At 41.1% G+C, this 25,014-nt stretch overlaps 1 protein-coding gene across 1 annotated transcript in view; it reads left to right on the top strand.

Annotated features, from left to right (window-relative positions):
- Nucleotides 1–626: 626 nt before the first annotated feature.
- INO80C (INO80 complex subunit C) overlaps nucleotides 627–25,014 on the top strand; it is a 54,615-nt gene continuing 30,227 nt past the window's right edge. Inside the window, exon 1 of the mRNA XM_069075974.1 lies at nucleotides 627–894. Coding sequence (XP_068932075.1) covers nucleotides 742–894 — 153 coding nt within the window. The 5' untranslated portion in view covers nucleotides 627–741. The remainder of the gene's footprint in view (nucleotides 895–25,014) is intronic.

Here is a 25,014-nt window from a genome sequence, read left to right on the forward strand (position 1 = left end):
TTTGCAGTGGTTAAAATGAATGTTTCGCGTCATCCTCAGGGAAGAGTAACTACTAACAAGACCACAGGGACGGCTGTAGTCTGGACGTGAAAAGGGCATTCATCACATACTGATACACTTTAAAGGGGGCCGTCCATATAAAAAGCCAGGCCTGGCTCTTCTTTTATTTTGTTTGACTCTACTATGCACCCAGCCAATATTAAGTGTTCAGTTAACAAGGTTAAATAATAAAAAAGACATCACTGGGCTTTTAAAAACATTCCTTTCCAATATGAGCTAGTGGTTAGCACGTAAGGAAAAAAAACAGGCTGATACATTGTTTAGGGGAAAAAAAGGTGTTTAAAAACAACAACAAAAGCCAAGCCCCTACAAATTGCTCCTAGTTTTTAACTGCACTCATGGAGGTAATGGCAGTGGCTTGCAATGAAACAGCATTTATTAAGCGCCTACTACAACGTGTGCCAGGCTTCCTTCACACTAAGTCTCAAACCAATAATGCTGGAGGGGAAGCGCGCCCCAGGCCCCTCGCCGTCAGTCCTCCAGCCCCTGCTTGCCCAGTCCATGGCCCCGGGCTCATCCGGCCTTCCGGGTTTTGGCTGCGGCGAGAAGGGCTACGCAAGCACGTTCCGAATCCGGCCCAGGTTTTTCCAGGAGAGGCGGAAGCGGCCTCGCAAGCCCGAGACCCGAGGGAGGGGACGAGTGGGAAGAGGAGGAGGGGAGGGGGCGAGGGCAGGGGGAGTGATGGCCGCGCAACTCCCAATTGTGGCCGCTACGGCCGCCACTCCCACGACGGCGAGAAATAGCAAGAAAAGACCAGCCAGCCCTGCGAACAACGGCAGCGGCGGATACAGCAGTAGCAAGAAGAAGAAAGTGGGGGCCGCCGGCTTCCCCCAGGTACCGGCTCGCGGAGCTCCGCGCATGCGTGGGGGGTGAAGGCGAGAAGGGGCGGGGGAGTCGTTCCCGGAGCAGCGTTCTACGCATGTGTGCGCCATGTGGGACCGCGTGTTAAGCGTGGGGGGGCGAGGGGAGGGAGGTTGGTTTGCTAGTTTGGTTTGCGCCTTGCTGGGCTAGTTGTCTCTTTGCCCCTCTACCCCAAGAAACGAAAGCAAAGCCTGTGTCTACCCGGGCCATCTTTTACTTAGCCTTCCATGGCGGGTGATACCCTGGGTACTGGGGGGAAGAAGGGCATTTCTCTTGGTCCCCATTTAGCAGAATTGATTTGGGGAATCCTGGACTCGGCTCTTATACCTGTGTGAGCCCAGCCAAATCCCTCAGCTTCTCTGAGATTCGAGGGGACCCTGGATTCAGGGCTGGAAGGGACTCCGCAGCTGGTTAGGCCTTCCCACGTAGTTTACAGGTCAGGAAACTGAGGCCACGAAAGGGGAGGGGACGAGTTACATTCCCATAGGTGGTAAGTGGCACAGAAAAAGTGGTGGAATCCAGACCTGACCTCAGACGAAGCTGCCTCTTTGTAGTTTGCTTCCTCACCTGTAACATGGAGCTCCCTTGGAGGAGATCTCGTAAAACCTTTTTTAACTGTGAGGAAGGGGGATTGCTTCAATTTAACAAACATTTATTAAGTGCCTACTATGTGCACAAACTGTGCTAAACTTGGTAACACAAATGAAGGGGGAAGATGGTACTTGCCCCACGAGTTTGCAATCTTAATAAGGAGATACATACTTATGCACACATATATATTTATATATACACAAAGCAAGCCATATACAGGATAAATAATAACTGATAGAGAGAAAGTGCTGGAATTAAGAGGAGTTAGGGAAGGCTTCCTGTAGAATTAAATAAGCAATTTAAATATTATTTTACCTTGCCTGTAAACCCATCCAAGTTAAACGATAGAAGGCAATATGTGATTTAATAATAAAAAATGTTAAAATGATAAAAACCTAGATTTGTGAGATAGCAAGTGGAATGGAAAGGCAGGGTCAGATAAGAGAGTCTTTTGAAAGAAAATTGAGCAGAATTTGGTGGACTGGTGAAATGAATTAGTCAAAGATGAACCCAAAGTTTCTAGCATGAGTGAAGTAGGCAGTGCCATTCTTTTCCACCTAGGAAACCTCCAAGTCACACCCCACACTTGTTGAATGCCACAGAATCCACTGCTTTAGTGTGTATTTCCACTTAAAAGCCCTGCTGGTGCCTCACACTCAGTATGTGCCAAACTAAATTCTTTCTTCCTCACCAACTAGCTCTTTCTCTTGATTCCCTTCCTCTGCCACCAATCTTTTTTTTTTAATCTCTCTTGATAAAAACTGGGATCATCTTTGACTCATCTATTTCATATCCGGTCCACCAAATTCTGCTCATTTTTCTTTCAAAAGACTCATGTCTACATATTATCCTCATAATATAAACATATAAATATAACATAAAATCATAAGTAGATTGACAGCTCCTTAAAGTCCAAGACCCTGATTTAAACTTCCCTGTGTCTTGTTTCTTAAGTGCCTAATGCAATGCTATGGATATAGCAGTAGTCACTCCCAATATTTTTTGTTAGTTCATTGATTCTTCTTTGTGGAATTTAGAAGAAGGCAGATTCCTTTTGGATTGGTCCAATGGGATTTATTATTTAAGTTACATATGATCATAGTTTTAAAGTTGGAGGTTATCTTAGAAGTCATCTAGTCTAATTCCCTCTTTGAGACATGAGGAAATTAAGGCCTAAAGAGATCAAACGATTTTCCCAGGGTCACAGTGAAAATTTAGAGCTAGAAGGGACATCAGAGAGCCATCTTGTACAAACTGAATTTTACAGATAAGGAGATTGATGCCCGAGATGATTATATTACGTCTTTTGACTTTTACTAATTCATCACTCTTTCCACTGCAACAAACTGCCCTAAAAAGACAATCACATGATATTTTAACATATAATATGATGCAGTGTGGCAGTTCTTCCTGCCTCATGGCTTTATAAGGCACCAGTATGTATCTTTCTTCCTTCGTTGCCTTCTTAACATGTACTAATAATAACTGCCACTTATATGTTTATTTAAATTATCTATAAATTTAAGATCTGCAGAGCACTTTACATAATTATCCCATTTGATCCTCATGGGAAGCCTTTGATTTAGGTACTGCTGTTATTATTCTCATTTTAAAGAGAAGCAAACTGAGGCCCAGAGAGATTAAATAACATAGGTAGTGTCAGGTGGGATCCAAATCCAGTTCTCCCCAGATCCCAGGCCTCATGTTCTTTTTTTTTTTAATTAAAATTCATTATTATGAACTTAGTAATCATCAGCAAACATCAGCATTTCAGTATAAAAAGAATAGTGAATTTCAGTTTTATAGTTTGGGTTTTTTAAAGTGTGTATTGCATTAAAAATGGTAATTATGAAATGACCCTCTTATTCACTTCTGAATGTTTTTTTTTTTTGCATTTTTAATCTGGTAATTGTGGTGTTCTTTTCTTTCTTTTTACATATATTCCAACACTTGTTGAAAAATGTTTGCTGAATGCCACAGAATTCACATCTACATAATGCTTCCTTACAAATTGGTTTATCACATGTTGAGTCATTCATTCATCCAGCAAATATTTATTGAGCATTTTTTTTTTAAAGCAATTGGGGTTAAGTAACTTGCTCAAGGTTACACAGCCAGGTGTTTCTGGGTGGGTGCTAAGTGTCTGAGCCCGGGATTCGATCCCCAGGTCATCCCGACACTGGGGCTAGTGCTCTTACTTGCTGTGCTACCTGACCTCCCCAATTATTGAGCATTTCTTATGTACAAGCTGCTGTTTTGGGTACTGCAGGGGATATTAAAAATCCATGAGCTATGGTCATTGTCATCCATGAGCCTCCAGTCTAGTAGGGGAGAAGATAAGATATTTATGAGGATCACTACAATGTTGGACAGTGTATATTAAATGCCATATGAATGGTACAGGCAAGTAGTAAATTCCATAAGAATTTATAGGTGGGAGATAACATTTCTGGTTGGAGCAATTGGTAAAGACTGGAGGAGGTTGGATTTGTCAGTCAGAAAGCATTTTTGTGGTTAACAAGCATTTATTAAGCACCAACTTAAGTATACCATAGTGTGCAAGACACTGTGCTAAGGACTATGGATACGAAGAAAGGTAAAAGATAGTTCCTGCCCCAAGGTGCTCACAGGTTAATGGGGGAGATGATATGAAAACAGCTAGGTATAAATGAAATGTGCCCACGATCAAGTGGAGATTGTAAGCAGAGCAAAGGCACTAACATTAAGGATGATCCAGAAAGTCTTCCTCACAGAAGTGGGATTTTACCTGGAACTTGAAAGAAACCGGAGAAGGTAGGAGGTGTAGATTTGGATTAGGCCTCCAAAAGTGGGTGTAATTGTGTGGGCAGAGATGGTGGAAGAAAGGATTTCCAGGTCTCCAGAAGCTGAAGGTGAGGAGGGGTTTATATGGGAAAGTAATGAGAAATAAGGCTGAAAAAGTTGGCAGGTTCATGTAATGAAATGTTTTCACACTTAACTCTGGTAACTTTACTAGAACCAATTTCAGTACCTTCTCTTATTCTTTTCAGCATTTCTGTGCTTAAGGTATTGCTCTGAATTACAACTGAATTGGGTATCAAAGACAAACACATTTATGTTTGTCCAGTCATCCATGTTGGACTGTAACTGAACTGAACTGTGCTATAGGACCATATCTTTCTATGGGTACTGCTACTTGTGTGGTAGGATGTCCCCACCAGAGTGCTAACTAAGCATATGTTTCATGAATATTTGTTGAGTGAATGAATGATTCATGGTTTTGAGTTAAAGGTAACATAGATCAAATCCCATTATAACAAGTTTAAGAGTATATACAGATTCCTTCATTGTGCTGAAGGACTTTTGTAATAAATAGTTAGAAATCACAATTTCATGAAGCTTGGAAAGATCAGTGAGTAGCATAGTGACCTTATACCTAGGCAAAGGTGGAACCTTGTATATACTTCAGTAACTTTTGTGAAATTTTCAGGACAGGCACTTGCTATAGGGAGAACTGACCAGATGTAGGGACATCTATCTATACCTTCTTTCCCTATCTGAAATGAACAACTCTTTTTAAAAAGGGCTGTGTTGGGATTTGGAGAAGGTGTAATAGAATTTCCTCTCTAGTATCTCTGGGAGAAAGAGGAACTTTACTCTCATATTAAAAGTTTGTCTGTTAACCTTTTTCTCCTGAGAGTTCAAGTTGCCGTCCACCATAACTTCCTGTTTTGGAAAGCTGCAGGTGTCTGGTACACACTGTCCTGGAAAACAGCTCTGAATTTCCTTGAAATGACCCTTTCTAACCTAACTTCCCCTGTCCCTGCTTTTCTTCCTCTCAGTCTTTATCATTCCATTCCAGTTCTGTTGAATCAAAAATCTTTGTTGTTCTCTTTTAAATCCAACATGCTGCTATGCACTATGGGCAATACAGAAGAGTCATATAATGAGATCCATGTCCTCAAATAGTCTAAAAGATCACCACAGGGAAGTGTGAAAGAAGGAGAAATAAGAAAACAGGAAGAATCCAGTTGGGAAATTAAAAGGTTGGAAACTAGTTCAGGGCATTTGTAGCTGTGGTCTTGTTTTATGCTTGAGGTCCTCTGGAAACAGAGGTTAGTAAATTTAGGAAAGTGAAGAGTTTTGAGGGGTAGAAGGGAAAAATGAACCTTATGTTAAGGATGGAAAAAAATAGCACATTTACATAGTGCATATAAAAATTACAAAGCCCCCTTTTTTTATAAGAGCTCTGTAGGAAGTGTATCATTATCCCCCATTTTACAGATGATGAAACTGAGACGCTGAGAGGTTAGGTAACTTGGTCATGGCCATAGAGTTAGTGTCAGAGTTGACTAGCATTTATTAAGTACCTACTGTGTGCTAGGCACTATGCTGAAGGCTGAGGATACAAAGAAAGGAAGAACCAGTCTCTACTCTCAAGGAGCTCACAGCCAAATGGAAGAGACAATATACAAACAAGATATATATATATATATATATGTATATATATATATATATATATGATAAATTGGATATCATCTTGAAAGCAAAGGAGGCCCAGGAAGGACTTCTTGACAAAGGTGGTATTTTAGATGAGTATTGGAGGAAGCCAGGAGGAGGAACTGAGGACTGAGAAAGGAGTCCCAGACATGGGGGACAGTCAGTGAAGATGCCCAGAGGAGCGGCAAGGAGGACAGTGTCACTGGGCCACAGAGTCCATTGAGGGAGCAAGGTGTAAGAAGATTGGACAGGTAGAAGAGGGCCAGGTTACCAAGACTTTAAGAGCTAAACAGAGGATTTTATATTTGGTCCTGGTGGTAATAAAGAGTCACTGGAATTGATCAAATCAATGAGGGACATGGTCAGACCTGTACTGTAGGAAGCTCATTTTGATAGGTGAGAGGAGGATGTATGGAGTGAAGAGAGACCAAACTGAAAGGTCTTGCAGATGTCTTGGGTTGAGGTGATGAGGGCCTGAACCAGGTGGTGGTAGTGTTAGAGGAAATACATGTGACATGTCCAAGAGTTATTATAAAGATAGAAATGATAGGGCTTGTCAGATGATTGGATCTGGGAGGTGGGAGAGAGTGAAGCGTTGAGGATGACACCTAGGTGGTAAACCGGAGTGACAGGGAGGATGGTGTTATTGACAGTGATAAGGGAGTTAGGAAAATGGGAGGGTTAGGAGGGAAAGATGATGAGTTCAGTTTTGGACATGTAGGGTTTAAGAATCTGTGAGATGTCCAATGTAAGATGTTCTCCAAACAGCTACAGGTGGCAGTCAGAAAAGATGTTTTGAGCTGGACAAATATATCTGACAATTATTGGCCTGGAAATGATCATTGAATCTATGGGACCCGATGAGATCACTAAGCAGAATTAGAGCTTGTTATATGACTTCAGGAATGGTGTTTTTACCATACTTTCTAAAAAAAAAGTCCAGAGGGAGTGATAGACAGTAAAATTCATTATTTGAGAATGGTGGTATAAATAGACAACATAGATTTCAAATGAAGAGAAGTAAATAGGTGGTTCTTTTTCTTTGAAGTTGATATTATTTTCATGTAAAGCCTATTTCTAATCTTTGTGGCTGCCATCTACTGACTTCTAATATAGTGGTTCCCAAGCTCCAGGCTGTGGACCCCTCAAGAGAACAGAGTTATTTAAAGTGGTCTCTATGCTCATCAAGTTTTGATCTTCAGCATCAGCAAAATATACAGCATGAATAACAGGTTTTGTGTCATTTATTTATGCCAAGTAGGAAGCATTTTTTTTTCTGGCCTTTCAGAATGAAATATGACATTTTCTGCTGCTCCTTCTGGAATAGGTCATCGAAGTTGTTTATTGTTGGATTTCTTAAGGTGTCAGACTTGTTTTCTCATCAGTCACAGACCACTTAAAAGTGTTCCTGAATCCACTGTAGCTTTTTGTTATGAGGTATGTCTCTCTAGCCTTTCCTTGACCACAGGTGGATAGTTCTCTACTATTGAGGCACAACTGACTTGGAGCTCTGCCACTAGTTAGTGGCTTATGGGGGTCAAATAGAAGGGGGTTGCCTGTTGCTGAGGCTCATGGTCCAGGCCCTGCCAAGGGTACTAGTCATAGCATTGATCAGTACTCATAGATCTAATAGAAAAGAATGAGTTCTTTGCCTCAGAGGCACAGGATTAAGACCCTTAGCCCTTGCATTAGAATCCTAAATCACAGTACCATGTTTATCAAGATAACGGTGTGACTGCAGAAGATCCTAGTCCTAATCTTGGTCAGTAACTCATGGATCTAGAGGGAGAGAGAAGACCTTCCTGTTGAAATACCAGTTCCCTTAGCTCACAGGTGCTGCTTATCAGGATATCCGTGTATCTGACTGGCTGAGTTGTCCCAGGTTTGGACAATGATTTGTGAGCTAAGAGAGGGATATGGGTGAGGGATTCCATCTGTTGATGAAACATGAGGTTCAGTGACCTGGGCCTTATAGCTGCCAGGACACCTAATCTCTACTTTGGTCAGCAGCTCATGAACTAAAGGAAGATACCTGTGACTCAGGCTTGACTTGTTACCCATCTAGTTCAGTTGGATTCTGTCAGGAAGGGACAACTTCAGGAATTCTTACAGGAAGCTTTTTTTGTTAGTGTTGACCCCAGGCTTCTCAGTCGGTGGGTTGGCTACAGTGGTCTAGAGGTGGTATCTATGGTTCAATGGTATCTAAACAGGGAAGGAGAGTTGGGGCAGAGCCCCGGGGCAGCCCTGTACCAGGGACTGGTACATCCCTCTGGGATGGGGGAGTGGATGTCCAGGCCAGGCGTGGTCCAGAGGTTGTCAGTGATTACTCTGCTGACTGGGGATTTGAGTGGAGTTTTTATAGTGATTTTCTATGGCGTTCCCTGACCATCTAAACAGAAATAAGGCATTCAGTCCTTATTTATGACTGAGGAGAGGGCATTTCCTCCCAAACATTCAAGTGGTGGTAGGTCTTACCTCTAAATGCAGGGTAGATGAAGGATCATACAATGTTCCAACTTCAGACCATCTTGACAGTGAAGGCCTTATACTAAGTAACAGGGCAAGGGATGGTAGCTTATTAGAATACACAGTCGGGAGAGGCCAAAATATGGGGTATTTCAGCAAGCTGGCTAGTAAAGTTCCACAACAAATTAAAACTGTCACAAGTCTGAGTTGCAAGATGGACCCCAAGTGATAAAAAGGAGTTTAAGAAAAGAAACATCAGAGGATCATGTAGCTGGTTACATATTCCTACTACAAGGTGTTTGGTGTTTTTTTTTTTCCAATTATTGGATACTAGTACTATCATTTGGAATCCAGTAAAAATTTTATTATAAAAAGAGCCCTCAAAAAAATAGGAAGCACTGACTGCCTTAGGATACTTTTTAACCTTTTGCAAGGATTTCATCACTTCATTGATTGTCTTCCTGTCTTTCCTGTTTCCTTTCACAATCCCTGGTTGACTTCAGTATTCATGTTTTATCATCATCCTGTGATCCTCTATGAACTCCTCACCCATCCTTTCAAGCCCAACTCAAATGCCACTGCCCTCACTTCCCCCGTTAAAAATTACTCCCCCCTCTCTCTGATGTATATGCATCTATTAGTATTCAGAAATTTTAGGATCTAGAAAGGTAGAATCACAGGACACTGAGGTCAGAGAAGGGATTTCTTAATTTGACATGTCTTGTAGGTTGAGCAGTTTCTATAGATGATAAAGTTTAGGATTTGACTCCTTGGGGGGAAGGTTATATAAAGAGGAGATGGATGTAAAAGGAGTTCAGAAGCTTGGGTATTAGGGTGGTGATAAAACATGAATATTGTAGCAAAGGTGGGAAGAATTTAGGAGACTGTTGGGGAGGTGGTAACGAGAGCCTAGGCCAGGGTATTGGGTGTGGACTAGTGATGCTAATAACTTATATTTACGTAGGCCTTTGGAGACTTTAAAGTGTTGGGGTTTTTTCCACAGTAACCTTGTGAATGAAGTAGCTTATTGTTAACTCCATTTTACAGATGAGTCTAAGGCTTAAAGAGGCTAAATGACTTGTCTATCAATAAGCATTATTATGTGTAAGACACTACTATTACTTAGGGATACTTGCCCTTGAGGAGCTTCTATTCTAATGGAGGAGACAGCATATGCACACATAGGTACAAGTATACATACAAATACACACACACACAAAATTAATGCAAGTTAGTTTGGGGAAGGAAGGTACCAGCTGCTGTGTGGAACAGGAAAGGCTTTGAGACGTGAGTGGTGAGGCTTGGACAGAGCATTGAAGGACACCAGTGATTCCTAGAAGATGAGATGAGGAGGACCTGGGTGTTTTCCAGGTGTGGGCGGGAGCCAGTGCAAAGGCAGAAAGTGGGATGAGGTACGTGTGTGTGCGCGCGCGCACATGCATGCATGCATGCAAGAGCACTCAAGTGCATGTGCAGGCCTGTGTAGCTGGAGTACAGAGTTTGAGGAGTTGAGTCAAGTAGAAGACTTGAAACCTTGGAAGGAAACAAGTTGTGAGGAGATCTATTTGTCAAATAGAGGAGTTTATACTTGATTTGTTAGGCAATAGGAAGCCCCTGGCATTGTTGGGGGAGGGAGGCCAATGGAATGATCAGACCTTTAGGAAAATAACTTTGACAGCCTTATAGCTAGTAAGTAGTCTCATAGTTGGTAAATATTGGAGCTTTGGGGATCTTCTGATTTCTTTGGAGATCTCCTTCTATGAAAAGAGTGAATGTGAGAAATACTGTGCATATAGCCACTTCCCCTCTACCTAATCAAGTTCTGTCATTATTTGGTTACTGCTGGATTTGATCTCCCTAGTAGATAGCAAGTTCTTTAAGGGAGGGACCATGTCATTTTTAGTTTTTGTACACCTGGTGTCTCATCACATTGATTTGGACATCGTAGACCCTTAATATTTGCTGTTTCAATTCAGAAGTGACAGTGGGATACTCGAAGCTTCTGTGGAACAGAATGGATGGGGCATCCTCTGGGGAGAGTGGTTTTCATTAAAGCAAATAGATGTTAGGAAAAGTTGATAACTATGTTTACTAATAAACGTTTGTCTTTGTGGAATTTGGATTCAACAGGAAGTGGGGTGACAGGGACAGAGGTTAAGATAAGAGTAAATTAGAGAAATATAAGGGATTTGTACAGGGAATTATATTCATACAGAAGTTATAGGATGGTAGTGAGTTGAAAAACAGAATAGGGTCAGCAGTAATTAGTGTGGTGCAGTGGAAAGGGCATCAAATTTGGAGTCAGAATACCTGGGTTCATATTCCTCTATGGATGCTAATTCCTTGCATGACCTTGGGCAAGCAAGCCAACCAACTTTTAAACTCTTTGTACCTCAGATTCTTCACGTGTCAAATGGAGGGGAGGAACTAGACTAAGTGACCTTTAAGGTCTCTTTTAACTCCAAATCTGTTATCCTATGATACAATGCTACTTACTGCCTTTGTGATATTTTGACTTGTCACTTAAGTTACTGTATGTCACTGGGCCTTGGTTTCATGATGTGTAAGAGGAGAGGGTTCCACTAGATTATGTCTCAGGTCCTTTCCATCAATAAATCTTGAATTCTTTTGTTAGAAGCAAGGATATGGTTGTGGGTAGGGAAAAGTGCTAGTCAATAGAATCTTGTTTGAGAGAGAGCCAGAATAAACATCTAGGTACAGTTAGGAGCCTATGAGCGTGTGTGTTTAGGGAGGGATTGTAGGATTATAGATTTAGAACTGAAAAGGACTTTTGGGTCATCTGACCTGACTTGTGATTTACCTAAGATCACAGAGGTGATAAGTGGCAAAGTCAGGATTTGAACCCAGGTTTGCAGGCTCCAAATCCTGTTATCTTTCCATTGCACTACACGTTCAGGAAATGTTACCCTCTGGGCCTTATAGCCTGACGATCATAGAATCTTATAGTTGGAAGATTAGCTAGAAATCATCATCCAGTCTCTTTGTGAACAACACTTTCAGTGATAGGGAATTCCCTTTCTCATATTTATATTTGTGAAGCAGCTTCTATTTTTGGTTACTCTAAGGATTAGAAATTTTAAAATGATCAGTTATGTTTAGAATATCTTACTTGAGAAGTCAGGAAAACATATAATACATTTTAGAAAGAAACTCACTACAATTTTTAAAATCACAAAGATCAAATACCTAGTGTTAACCCTCAGCTATCTGTGAAATTCATTCCTTGGGAATTCTAGACCACTGTAATGTGTTTCATAGCATCCCAGATTCTCAGAGCTGGAAGAGATATCAGAGATCACCTTGTCCAACCAGTACCTGAGGAAGAAATCTTGTCTGTAGTATCCCCTACAAATATTCCTTCAGCCTTTGTTCTTTTTGCCTACTTGTGAGAGAAAATGCTTAGCCTCCTGAGGCAATCTGTCCCAATTTTGAACTGTTCTAATAGTCTTATATCTCCATTTCTAGTAATAAAGTTTAGAATTTGCTTTTACTATGTGTTATGTATAAAAAGTTCAAGAGATCTGATTTCTAGACAATTAATCATTTTATTAATTATGACTAGTGAATAATAAAAGAATGGTCATTTGGTTGTCTTTCATGAACCAAAGACCCATTATGGTGGCCTGCTAACACTTACATGCCCTTGGAAGAGTGGCTGACAGATGGCAATCAACTCTAATTGGTTAACAGTTAATGAGAAGAATGAATATTTTAATGAGAGGTGGACCTATTCTAATAAGGGACTGGGGGATGTGACTTTGATTATATGGGGGATGTGACTTTGATTATGTCCCTCTTCCTTATCACTACCCAGACTATCCCCAGCCTGGGGCAATCTAGACAAAGGATCTATACCCCTCACCCCCAGCCCACCCTTTCACCCCCTTCAAGAACAAGATTGAGTACAATGTTAAATCCAATCTCATTATCAGTCCTGTTCTTCAGAGGCTGATTTGACCTAGTAGCAAATGAGAAAATAGGAAGGGGAAAAACCTGAGTCCTAATTCAATAATTGATTATTAATGTAAGAGAGAAATAACAATTTCTCTCACTATGTAATAGTTTTTCCTTAACTTTTTCTCTCTTAAGAAATCATAAAGAATGTGCTTGCCATATAAATTCCTCTGAAATGGAGTGTTATGTAGAGGAAAGGTGGTCACTAAATGAGGCTGCTCTTCACAAAGTGTTCTCATATATGATTTATATGAAAGACTACTATCATAGTGTTTTGAGTAACAGTTCTAGAATTGCACATTAACATGTTTGAATCCCAAGTTCACTAGTTAAATGTCATTTGGTAGAGAGCAGAGCTCTGAATTGATGGACTGCTATTAGAAAATTTTGATGTAAGTAAGGGTCAAGGAAGGTTGAAACTTGGGCCAAGGACCCGGAAAGGAACTGCACAGAGAGTCCCTGGTCATTCAGGGACGGCATAAAGAAATTGCCCAAGCATGATAGTGAATGCAGGAGGATGAAGTACTTGGGGGTAGATTTTTGCCAGTTTCACAGTTTTGCCTAAGAATAGGCTATGTTGAATATGGACAAAATGAGCAAAATGGTTAAAAGCAGGTTATCCATTTTGTTTCCTGGAGAATCTTAAAGTTGAGAGAAACCCTTAGGTGTTTGCTAAATGGTTAAAATAAAACAAGCTCTAAGTTTCAGTTAACACAGTGTAAGCTAGTGGTTTTCAGAGTCATCCAAGCTCAGGAACCACATCTGCTACCCAAAGACCCTTGTGACCCTAGTCCAATACTGACATTAGAAGTGCCTCCAGTCTTCAGGTTGCACAAGGCAGAGGTACATGAGGCCTGAGGGCTCTGTGCCAAGTCTCTGAGATGTAAACATCTAAATGGTTTGTTCAGAGTTTTTTAGAATTTGGAAGCCCTGGAAGAATCTTGATTAGAAATGGGCAGCAGCTTCTTGAGCAGATGGGAAGAGCAGCTCTGCAAGGCCTTAGTGAGGGAAGGGGGAAAAAGCTGCCTCTACAGAGAAATGAGTCCCCATTACCCCTGCCTCATTTATAACTCCCCAAAATATCCTACCTTTTATATTTGTTTACTTTTAGAAGTCAGGAAGGCCCTGGCATCTTCTGTAAAAAGGTTCCTTACTGCCGACATGGTTGTCTAATGTTGTTTTGAAGTGACTAACACTTCATAGCTTAGGCACAGCAACAATGACTGTCTATGAATAAATGTGGATTATTTTTGAATATGTGTGACTCCTAAAGGAGAAGGCAGTATGGTAAGAAAGACGTTCAGTTTTTCCTCTCTTGCATTTTTATTTGGCCTGCCAACTTCTCACTCTAGTTCTTTCTGCCTCTACCCCCACACCCTACCTTTTTCTCGTGGATGTGTTCTCAGAGTCTGCTCTGGGATAGAACAGAAAGTACCTTGGGGTTTGAAGAGCAAAGGTATTCCAAAGCCAGAGTAGGTGGAGTTCAAGTGTAAACAGACAGAGGATTTGTTTTTTAAAAAAATTGCACAACAGTCAATCAAAAAACACTTTAAACATTTATGTGCCGGGCTCTCAGCTATGATTACAAATATAAAAGTGGTCTAGATAATCCCTGCCCTCAAGGAACTTACATTCATCTGGTGGTTGGGCAATATCATTCACTTTTGTACATAGAATATGTATAAAGTGAATAAAAATGATTTTGTAGAGTAGGACACTAACAATTTATGAAATCCACAAAGTCCTTTTGAAGGCCCTTTAAAGACAGGCTAGGTGATGCAGTTAGAAGCAGCTAGATAACGGAGTGGATAGAATGCTGGGCCTGGAATTATGAAGACCCGAGTTCAAATCAGCCTCAGACATGCATTAACTATGTGAACATGGGCAAGTCACTTAACCTCTGTGTGCTTTAATCTACTGGAGAAGGAAATGGTAACCCCCCCCCCCCCAGTATCTTTGCCAAGAAAACCCCATGGACAATATGGTCTACAGGGTCAGGAAGAACTGAACATAACTGAACAACAACAGGTAGTGCAGTGGCTAGAGCACTTAGAATCAGGAAGACCTCAGTTCAAATTTGACCTCAGTCTCTGACTTATGTGACACTGGGTTAGTCTTTTAACCTCTGACTACCTTAGTTTTTTCAAATGTGAAATGGAGATGGTAATATTTATCTCCCAAGGTGGTTGTGAGGATCAAATGAGATGTTTGCAAAGTGCTTAGTAGCATGTCTGGCATGTAATAAATGCTTAATAAATATTAATTTCCTTCCTTCTTTCGTTTTGAAGGAGATAGCAATTGAACTGATCCTGAAAGAGAATTAGGGGCTCTAAGAGGCAGGATGAGAAGGGGGAGCATTGCAGACATTAGAGACAGCTTGGAATTGTGTGTATGGGAAACAGCACATTGTGGCCAGATTATAGAGATCATGAGAGGAAATAATGTGTAATCAGCCTTTCTCCATCAGTCTGCCCCTTCTCACCATCTTTCAATTTTTAGAGTGCTACACAGTTATTCTAGTCACCTAGATTTGCAACCTTTGTGTCATTCTTGATTCTTCACTCTCACTCCACATAACCAATCACTTGCGAAGTTTTGTCATTTCTGAAGACTTTTTAACGTCTCTTACCTTCATTTTGGACTTAGGAACCGCACTGGCCACCCAAAGACCCACATGACACCAGTCCGACACTGACATTAAAATCAGCTCCTCCAGTCTTTGAATTACTACAGTAGCCTCCTGATTAGGTCTCCCTGCCCTCAAATTTCTCTATTTTTCATACTGTAGGTATGTTCATGTCATTCCCCTGCTTGAGAAATTTCAGGGTCTCTATTGCCCCACGATAAAATACAAGTTTCTCAGTTTAGCATTTAAAGGCCTTCATGATCTTGATAGTGGTTATTGGTGGGGACTTTTTTCAGGGACCGTTGTAGAACAAATTGTGCTTTCATGAGGCTGCCTCTTCCCAGGGGGAATGAAAGCTTTTCATCTCAGCCAAACCCTGTAGAATGAAATAGTTTATTTGCAATCTATGACTTATTGTTAACTTCTCCAGCAAACCTTTGTGCTGGTCTACTCTACTCTGGAAACAAATAAGTCCTATGATGCCTTGTCACTCTCCTATGCCTCCTTTCCTCATTCCTTCCTTTTCTGTTTCTCCAGTGATAACCAGAGTGGGGAATCTTTTTTTTTTCTTGCATGGACCACAGTGTCCATGTACAGTGCATATCTAAATAAGAGACAACTTATTTCAGTTTTCTGTTAGAGAAAAATATAAACTCATCAATTTTAAAAATTCAGAAATGGGAACATGATACTTTATTCAGTGACTACAGTATGTAATTTGCAAAATGTGTCACTTCATGATTATGGCCTATGAAGAAAGACAGTGCAATAAAAATGGAAAAAATAGAAATGTGAAGAAAGACAGTGCAATGAAAATGGAAAAAATAGAAATGTGAGTGTGGGGAAAAGTAGGAGAAGAAAGAGGGGAGATGTGGGAGGAGAGAAAAGTAAGAAAAAAAAGGGAGACAGGGAGAGGGCAGAGGTGAGTGTGTTAGTTTACCTAAATTCTTTGGTTATGGGCAAAGTGAGGGTTTTTTAAGGATGGGGAGATTTGAACATCAATCCAAATTTGCAGTCATCAGAGAAGGGAACAATAGAAAGGAACAGTTGAAGATTAGATCTTAGAATCATACATCTGGAGTTGGAAAGAATCTGAGGCAATCTAGATTAACTTCCCTACTTTTACAAATAAGGAGACCAAGACCTAGAAAGGTTAATTAACTTGTACAAGGTTACATACCTAGTTGTCATAGGTGGGATTTGAGCTTAGGTCCCCTGACTCCTGAGTCAGTGTTCCTTACACTTTGCCTGCTTCCTAACAGGATGATTAAAGGGAATGGTCTTCAGGAGGGAATGGTCCCAAAGGCACAAGTGGGAGGTTTGACCGGGGCAAAGAGAAGGACCGACTCTTTGGCAGAAATTGGATCAAAGGAGGAGAGAGAGAATTGGGGAGGACAGAGAGATTTTGAGGTGTAGACTAAGGGAAGAGAGGGAACATTCCATCTCTCTTCTCAGTAAAGTAAGAAGTGAGGTTGTCTGTCAAGAGGAAGAGATAAGGTGATAGATACAGGAAACTTGAGAGGCAAAGTTTTTCATTAAGCAAACATTTTTTCCACTTAGTATTTTATTTTTTCCAATTACTTATAAAGATAATTTTCAACATTCACTTTTTTTAATTTTTAAAATGTAATTAATTTATTTTTAGTTTTCAACATTTACTTCCATAAGTTTTAAATTTCCTCCTCCTCCCACCTTCCCTAAGACAGCCTGTAATCTGATACAGGCTTTACATATACATTCCTATTAAACATATTTTCACATTAGTCATGTTGTATAGAAGATTATAATGAATGGGAGAAACCATGAGAAAGAAAAAACAAAACAAAAAGAAAATAGACTACTTTGCTCTGTATTCAGACTCCATAGTTCTTTCTCTGGATGTGGATGGCATTTTCCATCATGAATCCTTTGGAAATGTTTTAGGCCCTTGCATTGCTGAGAAGGGCTAAATCTATCAAAATCAGTCAAGGTACTGTGTACATTGTTCTCCTGGTTCTGCTCACTTCATTCAGCATCAATTCATATAAATCTTTTCAGGTTTTTCTGAAGTCTGCCTGCAACATTCACTTTCATAAGATTTTGAGTTCCAAAAATTTTTCCTCCCTCCCTCCTCTCCCCAAGACAGCAAGCAATCTGATATGAGCTATACATGTACAATCTCTAAACATATTTCCACATTTGTCACATTGTGAAAGAAGAATTAGAACAAAGGGGGAAAACCATGGGAAAGAAAAAAGAGAAAATAGTATGCTTCAATCTACATTTAGACTCCATATTTCTTACTCTGGATGTGGATAGCATTTTCCATCATGAATCTTTTGGAATTGTCTTAGATCATTGTACTGGGGAAAAGAGCTAAGTCTGTCAAAGTTGATCATCGCACAGTGTTACTGTTACTTTGTATAGTATTTTGGTTCTGCTCCCTTCCCTCAGCATCAGTTCATGTAAGTATTTCCAGGTTTGCCTGCTCATCATTTCTTATAGTACAGTAGTATTCCATTACAATTCATATACCACAACTTGTTCAGCCATTCCCCAATTGCTGGATTTCCAGTTCTTTGCCACCACAAAAAGAGCTGCCATAAATGTTTTTGTACATATGGGTCCTTTTCCCATTTTTATGTTCTCTTTGGGATACAGTCCTAGAAGTGGTATTGCTGGATCAAAGAGTATGCATAGTTTTATAGCCCTTTGGGCATAGTTCCAAATTGCTCTCCAGAATGGTTGAATCAGTTTATAACTCCACTAACAATGCGTTATAATTTTTCTACATCTTTTCCAACATTTATCATTTTCTGCTTTTGTCATAGTAGCCAATGTGATAGGTGTGAGGTGGTACCTCAGAGTTTAAACAAGCATTTTTAAGCATCTATTATGTACCAGGTACATAGGTTCAGGGGATACAAAGACAGAAATGAAACTGTCCCTAACTTCAAGTTTATGATCTTTGAGGGGAATGTGTACACAGATAAGAAAATGCAAAATGTATACAAAGTAATTTGGGGTGGGGAGGACAGTACCAGCTTTGGAGGAGGGAGTTTTAGGAAAGGCTTCATGTAGTATTTTAAGAGGAGTCAGTAAACATTTAGTAAGTTCCTGCTGTGTGCAAGGCACCGTGCTAAGTGCTGGAGAAACAAAAAGAAGCAAAAGGCAGGCCTTGTCCCCAAAGAACTCACATTCTAGTTGGGGAAACATCAAGAAAACATATATGCAGATGAGCAATATGTAGAATAAGTAGGAAAAAAGTGAGAGGGAGGGGTCTAGAATTAATGGGAGTTACGAATGGCTGGAAGCAACGAGTGGTGGCAATGAGATGGAAGAGGGACAGTCAGAGAAAATGCTCAGAGCTGAGAGATGGCATGTCTTATTTGTGGGACAGCAAGGAGTCCAGACTCACTGGATTGAAGAATATGTGGTGGGCAGTAAGAAAACTAGAAAAGTAGGAGGGGGCTGGGTTATGAAGGACTTTGAATGGCAAGCAGAGCAGCTTGTATTTGCTCCTGGTGATGATTTGGAGCCACTGCAGTTTTCTTACCAGGGGAATGACATGTTTGGACCAGCACGTTAATAAAATCCCTTTGGTGGCTGAATGGAGGATGGATTGGAGTGGGGAAAGACTTGAGGTGGACAGACCCACCAGCAGGCTATTATAGTAATCCAAGTGTCAGGTGATAGGGCCTGCACCAGAGTGGTGGCAGTGTAAGAGGAGAGAAGAGGGTGTCAGTGTGAGGTATTGCAAAGTTGAGGCTGACAGGCCTTGGCAGCAGCTTGCATATGGGGGATTAGGGATAGTGAGGAGTCCAGACTGACTCCTAGATCAGGAGCCTGAGGGACTGGGAGACTCTGTTGGCCTCTGTGGTAATAGGACAGGTAGAAGTGGGATTTGGACAGGCAGGACTATGTGGGAGAGAATATAAGTAAGGAGACAAGAATGTTTTGAATGTATTCCATTGTCTTAGATTTAATTAGAGGAGTTAGTGTTTTTACCAGGTTTTATTTCATCCAAACACAGGTGGTTAACTGATTGTTTTTAATTTATTTTTGCTACTTGAATAAATTATTTTTCCCCCTTAAAAGCAGAGTGTACATTAGTATACTTTAATATCATTAATATTTTGGTTTTCTTACTTACATTTGAATGACTACAAAGTAAAATCTTTTTGAAAGTGTAACTTGTTTCATTAAGACAGTTCCTCCTCTCCCTGCCTCCTGGCCCCTTCTCCCCACCCCAAGCACTTACTCTCTTTAAGTAATTAAATGATATTTGGACTTTGTATTTAGAGACCTTTGGGAACAGAGGAAAATAGTTCCATTTTCAAAGAAAGAAACTTTTTTTTTTAAAAGAAAGGTTCATCATCAGGTTACACCATGTGACAATTTTTTTTCATCTACAACAACTCACAGAAACACAACCGACAACATTTTAAAAAAGATTTTGTTAATCCATCCTCGTGTTGCCAGAAGGACTATTACACTAGAAAAGAGGAATGGTACATTAATTCTGTTTTCTTAACTCTGCATTTATACGGATAAATTTTAAATTCACCAGCATAATATTGTGGTGCCAGGTCCTACTGATATTCATGTTGGGAATTCTCTGTTATTACTTACTGTAGCTTTAAGAAATTTCTGCATCTATGAACTTGGCATCTAGTAAATCACTCTCAGTAGGAGAGAGGGGGTCTTCAGGTATGAATTCAGGCTGAATGCCCTGAGACTAGTCTGGTGGTTTCAACCAGGTACAGATGTCTAGTGTTCATTTGCCATAAGGAGTTTGTGTCATCTCTGCCAATGAGCCTGAAGTCAGGAAAAATCTTGCATGGGGTAAAGGGTCACAGAGAATTGGAAAAGAAAGTCAGTATGGGGATGCCAAGCTTACAGGAGATGGATGGACCATGGTGTGCTGGTGTGGCTACAAGGCTTCCAGAAAGGAGGGGGACTTAATTGACAATATAGGGCAGCAGGTAGAGGAGACAACATCCCAAAAGGCAGGACTAGCCTTTACCTTAGGAGATCCTCAGAGAGTCTGGGTAAGGGAGACCCACCCTGCCTAGGTTGTAAGAGAAGGGGATAGGAAAGTGTCAGCTGCAGGTTAGAGCTTTTCTACCAAGGACTGTGAGTTAGGCAAAACAGATTTTAGGAAGGCTAAGACACCTAACTGCTTGGCCAAAGTAGGTCTTTTGGCCTAAAGCACAGAACTAGACAACATCTAGTTCAGACAGAGTTAGGCTGGCTGACTCCTAAGAAAAGAGCTTGAAGACCTTAAGTCATGTAAGGGAGGGTTGGGAATAGGGTAGGGGGTGGGGAAGGCTCAGACTTGAGGGGGAGACAGAACTAAGAAGATTTAATTTAAAGCCTGCTTCTCTGCATATTTTGCACCCCTGTAAACTTTTATATTTTCCTTTTTGTTGGTTTAATCCCCTATGTTTAGTTTTCGGTAAATAGATCAGGCATTTATTAAGCAACTATATGCAAGACGGCTTATTGGAGGAAATGTCTGGAGAGTGGGTTGAGCCATGTGGGAAGTGAAACATGTCTGGGGACCCTCCCAAATTATTGGTCTGGGTAGACATTCACCACTCAGGAGAATGGGGAGAGGCTTTTTAGGGAATGAGGTTTTTTTAGGGTGGGAAGGAAGAGGAGGTAGAATACAGAGAGTGATGAGAATAGTGAGTAAACTTAACTTTTAATTTTAGTTCTGAGTAATAAAAGCCCTAAAAAACACCTAAGTGAAGGGTTGTGTGCTGTTTGTTTGGGTTTTTTTTTTTTTAGAAGCACAGTAAGGAAAAACTTCTCTCTCACAGGTTGAGCCAGGTTGAAGAAGAGAGGTCATGATATTGAGAACCCAAGAGTGGATGCCAGCAAGTCAAATACTGGGCCCTACTGGTAGGAGAATGAGCTGGGTCACATATGAGGGTATACTAGGTATGTCAGGGCTAAAGGAAAGGAGAACCTCATACTTATATTCTCAAATGGGAGGTACCTTGGCCTCTTGGAGTCAAGTTCCATCGCTCAGAGATGTTGCTTATCATTCTGCTGGTCCAGGCCTGTCTGCTAGTTTGTTCCTACTGTTCACAGATAGGCACAGATCAACAGAACTCCTTACAAAGTGGCTCCTTTGCTTCTTGGAATCAGTCCTGAATAGGTAAATAAGGGAGAGATATTAACCTATACAACTGAGCAGTACATGCAGTATCCCAACACTGCAGGTGAAGGAGGGCCCCATTTCACATGATCTTACACGTTTCCTAGCTGTGGAGCATAACAGTATTTTTGTGCAATTAGAACCTGCCCCACCAAAGAAGAAGCAAGCAGCCGGACCACATAGCCAGCTTCAGTTGTATCTGCCTCTGATTCATAGGGGGAGGGCTTGTTACCTGAGATAAGCATCTCAGTTGTGTGATTACAAATCACTGCTTTTCCTCCACCCAGTTCCTACTGGTTTGCCTTTTCTGTCCCAGTATCTCTGATAATGCCCCTACTGTTATGTCATGGAAGTGGGGAAGGGGAGCCTGTGTAGTATGCTTGCCCTCTGTCCAGTCAGTGCCTTAGTGCTTGTGTATTATTGAGAAAGAAGGAAAGAAGCAAAAGAGAAGTTGAGGAACCCAATATAGAAGAACTTGGTTCCTCAAACAAAGTCAAAAATCTTTTTTGATTACCCCAGAAAACTCCAGCAACTGTCACAGCAAGCCCTTTCGATGTGTTGGCCTGGCAGCCAACTTTTTCCAGTATTGAAGGCTCCAACTGCACCAGGAGCTGTCTGTAGTTTGAAGCCCATAAGAAACCCAGGCTAGGTGGGGTCAGTGACTCAACAAACATTTATTTAGCATTTACTCTACGTGGAGCTCTAAGTATACAAAGAAAGGCAGAAACAGTCTGTGTTCTCAAGGGTTCACATTTTGATGGGAAGGGCAGTGTGCAGATATACATACATGCCTGTCTGATCTATGTAGATAGAAGATAGATGCAGTGTAAATGGAAGGTAAATCTCAGAGGGAGAGCACTAGGCATGGGGGATAAGGAGTGGCCCTCAGAAGGTGGGGTTTGAGCTGAATATTGAAGGCAGGGGCAGAAGTGAGGAGGGAGAGCATCGAGGCATCAAGGCCTGCAGCTCGAGCTCAAGGGGCACATAGTAGAGGCTCTGCCCAAGTCACATTCAGCAGCAGGCCTTTGTAGGGGAGCCACTTCTCCATAGCAGGAGGCTCCTAGGCCAGGGTTTTTGAGCCAGCCCGATTTCTCCCTTTCTAGCATATGCCTACATATTTTTTCAGGTCTCATCCATAAATAATTGGCCCTAGTCTGTGTATCACTAGATACAGAAGCAAGATCAAGATTAGCAAGCTCAGAGACCACTTGCTAGAATATTCTAGCATCACTCACTACTTCCCATCTCTTCTGTGGTTTTTTGCCTTTTGCTGCTTTTGGCACCTAGGCTGTATTAATTTTTATAGACTAATAACTACCTTATTAAACTAATTTAAGATGGGTTGTAAGTAGTCAACAAAACAACTGAGTAAAAAGAAAGGCAGCAGATGCTTCTTTAAAAGGATAATTAGGAGGACAGATGACGGCAGCAAGACATTACAGTAATAGGAGGCAGCTGGAAGGCACTGTAACAACTCTATTTAGACTCGCAGAATAGTTGGTCTGGAGATCTGAGTCAAATCCCTTCATTTTATAGATGAAGAAACGGAGATTTACTGACACGTCCAAAGTCACTCTGCTAGCTTCAGCAGAATCAGAACTAGAGCAAGGTCCTAACATGCCATAGGATCTCAAAGAATTCATAGATCTAGAGTTCAAAGGTACCTCAGCAGCCATCTATCAGAGGTAAGGACTGAGGCCCAGGGAGGTTAAGTGACTTGTCCAAGCTAACAAGCAGTAAGTGGAGGGAGAGCTCAAACTTCTTTAGAAGGAGCTTTAGAATAAAGTTGTTTTCATGTAAAAGTACAATAGGATAGTCAGGACCTGGGTTTGAATTTACTTCCTTTGTAAAGAAATTGCCACATCCAACAACAAGGTTCATCATAAGGAAGGAAGGGTTTGCTAAAGATCGGCCTGACAGAAAAATAGGCTGGACTAGAAGAAACTGTGGGGAGGATCTTGCTCATCCTCATTTTACGAATGGGAAAGCTGAAGTGGGACAAGTTAGTGACTCAGTCCAGGTTGCAGCGGCTCACCAGGGACATAGTCAGGACTTAAATATCGAGGTCTTGTCTTCCAGTCCAGGGCACTGTCTGATTGGAGATGGCAAGGTGGATAAGGAGCTGGCACAGGACTTGGGAAGACCTGTCTCTTCCAAATACTGTCTGTGTTACCTGGGGCAAGCAATTGCCTCAGTGCCCCAGCTAAGTCTCTTAAGACTGCAGAGAAGCTGCCTTCTTGTACTGGCAAAAGGAATTTTATCATCTGGCAGTTCCCTATGGCACGAGCTCCTCAGTCTAGCCTCTACCATGTGACTGATCAGTATGATAGCTGCCTGCTCCTTGACTGAGGTCGTCACCCCTGTGACTGGGCCCTCTCCTGCTTCTGATTTGACATTCTCATCTGCATAGCTTCTCTTCCTTAATAGCCAGCAAGAGGTCCAAATATTCTTCAGGAACCATGGCTTTCTTTTAGACTTCAGCTCCTTCCAGAAGAACTAGTACATGGTATTTGTTTATTCTAGGTCAGGTTTGGGAAATTGCTCCCCCTTGCATTTAAAAATCATGTCTTCTGTATTTTCTCGGTCACTGAAAATTTGGGGCCATCATTGAAAGACATGTACCTTGATTTATCACCAAATCAATAAAGATATATAATTATACATTGAGAGCTAGAAGAGACCTCATAGTCCATCTCATTTAATTGCCTCGTTTTACAGGTTTTACAACTGAGGCCCAGAGAAGTTTAAATGAGCTGCCTAAGGTAATAGGCATGAGGTGAGATTCTAAGCCAGGTTCTCCAATTTCAGAAACAGTACTCTCTACACTATACCATGTTGCTTCCTGTATTGACAGAAGTATTTTCTTTCATAAGGTGGGGGGGAGGGGAAGAATTTACATGATAGCTTTATTATATATATTTAAAAGGAAAGCAGTTTGTACATAATAATTTACAGTTTTGTGTGCAATCACCTTTTTATCATACTGTGTTATGGAAATGCTTGTTTTATTCCATAAATTAAAAATAAAAATAATTTTTTAAAAATATGTACTTAAATACTTTTAGGATCTATAATTTCAGCAATTTGAGGATTCTCTTAAAACACATCATAACCCCTCCCTGATGTTCTGCGTGAATTGCTGGGGCCAAAAAAAAAATCGTCCCCTAGAAGCCGGTCATTTGATGATGTGCCTCTTTGAACTTATTGAGGCTTGTCTTTGGACAGCAAATACCAGCTATTGACAGGTCCAGTGGACAGACCCACAATGGATCCTTTCTTGAAGCCTCCGTCTTGGTAGGATCTCTGAGAGTTAGAGCTTGACTGACATGGGCTTTGAAAACCAAGAGTCACTTCCACATTATAAGGCATTGGAGTAGGACTTTAGGGGAAGTAAGAATGTGTGGATTTACAAAAAACTATTAAAATGCCCCCTGTTGTTCTCTTGGCTGCTGCTTCTCTGACCTACCCCAGGTCCCAGCTTTGTCACTTGAGACATCCACCCTTAAGATCCCTCTCAGGGTCTGGTTTCACCCCAGTTAAAGGGAGACACATTTTTGTCGTTATTTTTCTGCATGATACATTCTTGTCCCTTTCTCTCTTTCTTGTCCCACCATGAGATTTAGCCAGAGCCAAAATATCTTTAACCAAGAGAAGTGTAATGTTAGGCAATCCTCCCTCTCCTTCTGTGTCCGGTTGCAAGTCACTGCCTCTTGGGCATCTCAGTAGCATTAGCGATTGTGTAAAAATAAGAAAATGAAAGCTATAAATCCTTTTTATTACATCTAAGTCTTGAACATTTGAGAGTCCAGTG

This window comes from Petaurus breviceps, unplaced genomic scaffold, assembly GCF_028583685.1.
Source record: "Petaurus breviceps papuanus isolate PSGF00001 unplaced genomic scaffold, PetGlider_PUasm1.0 151, whole genome shotgun sequence".
Taxonomy (NCBI): Eukaryota; Metazoa; Chordata; class Mammalia; order Diprotodontia; family Petauridae; genus Petaurus; species Petaurus breviceps.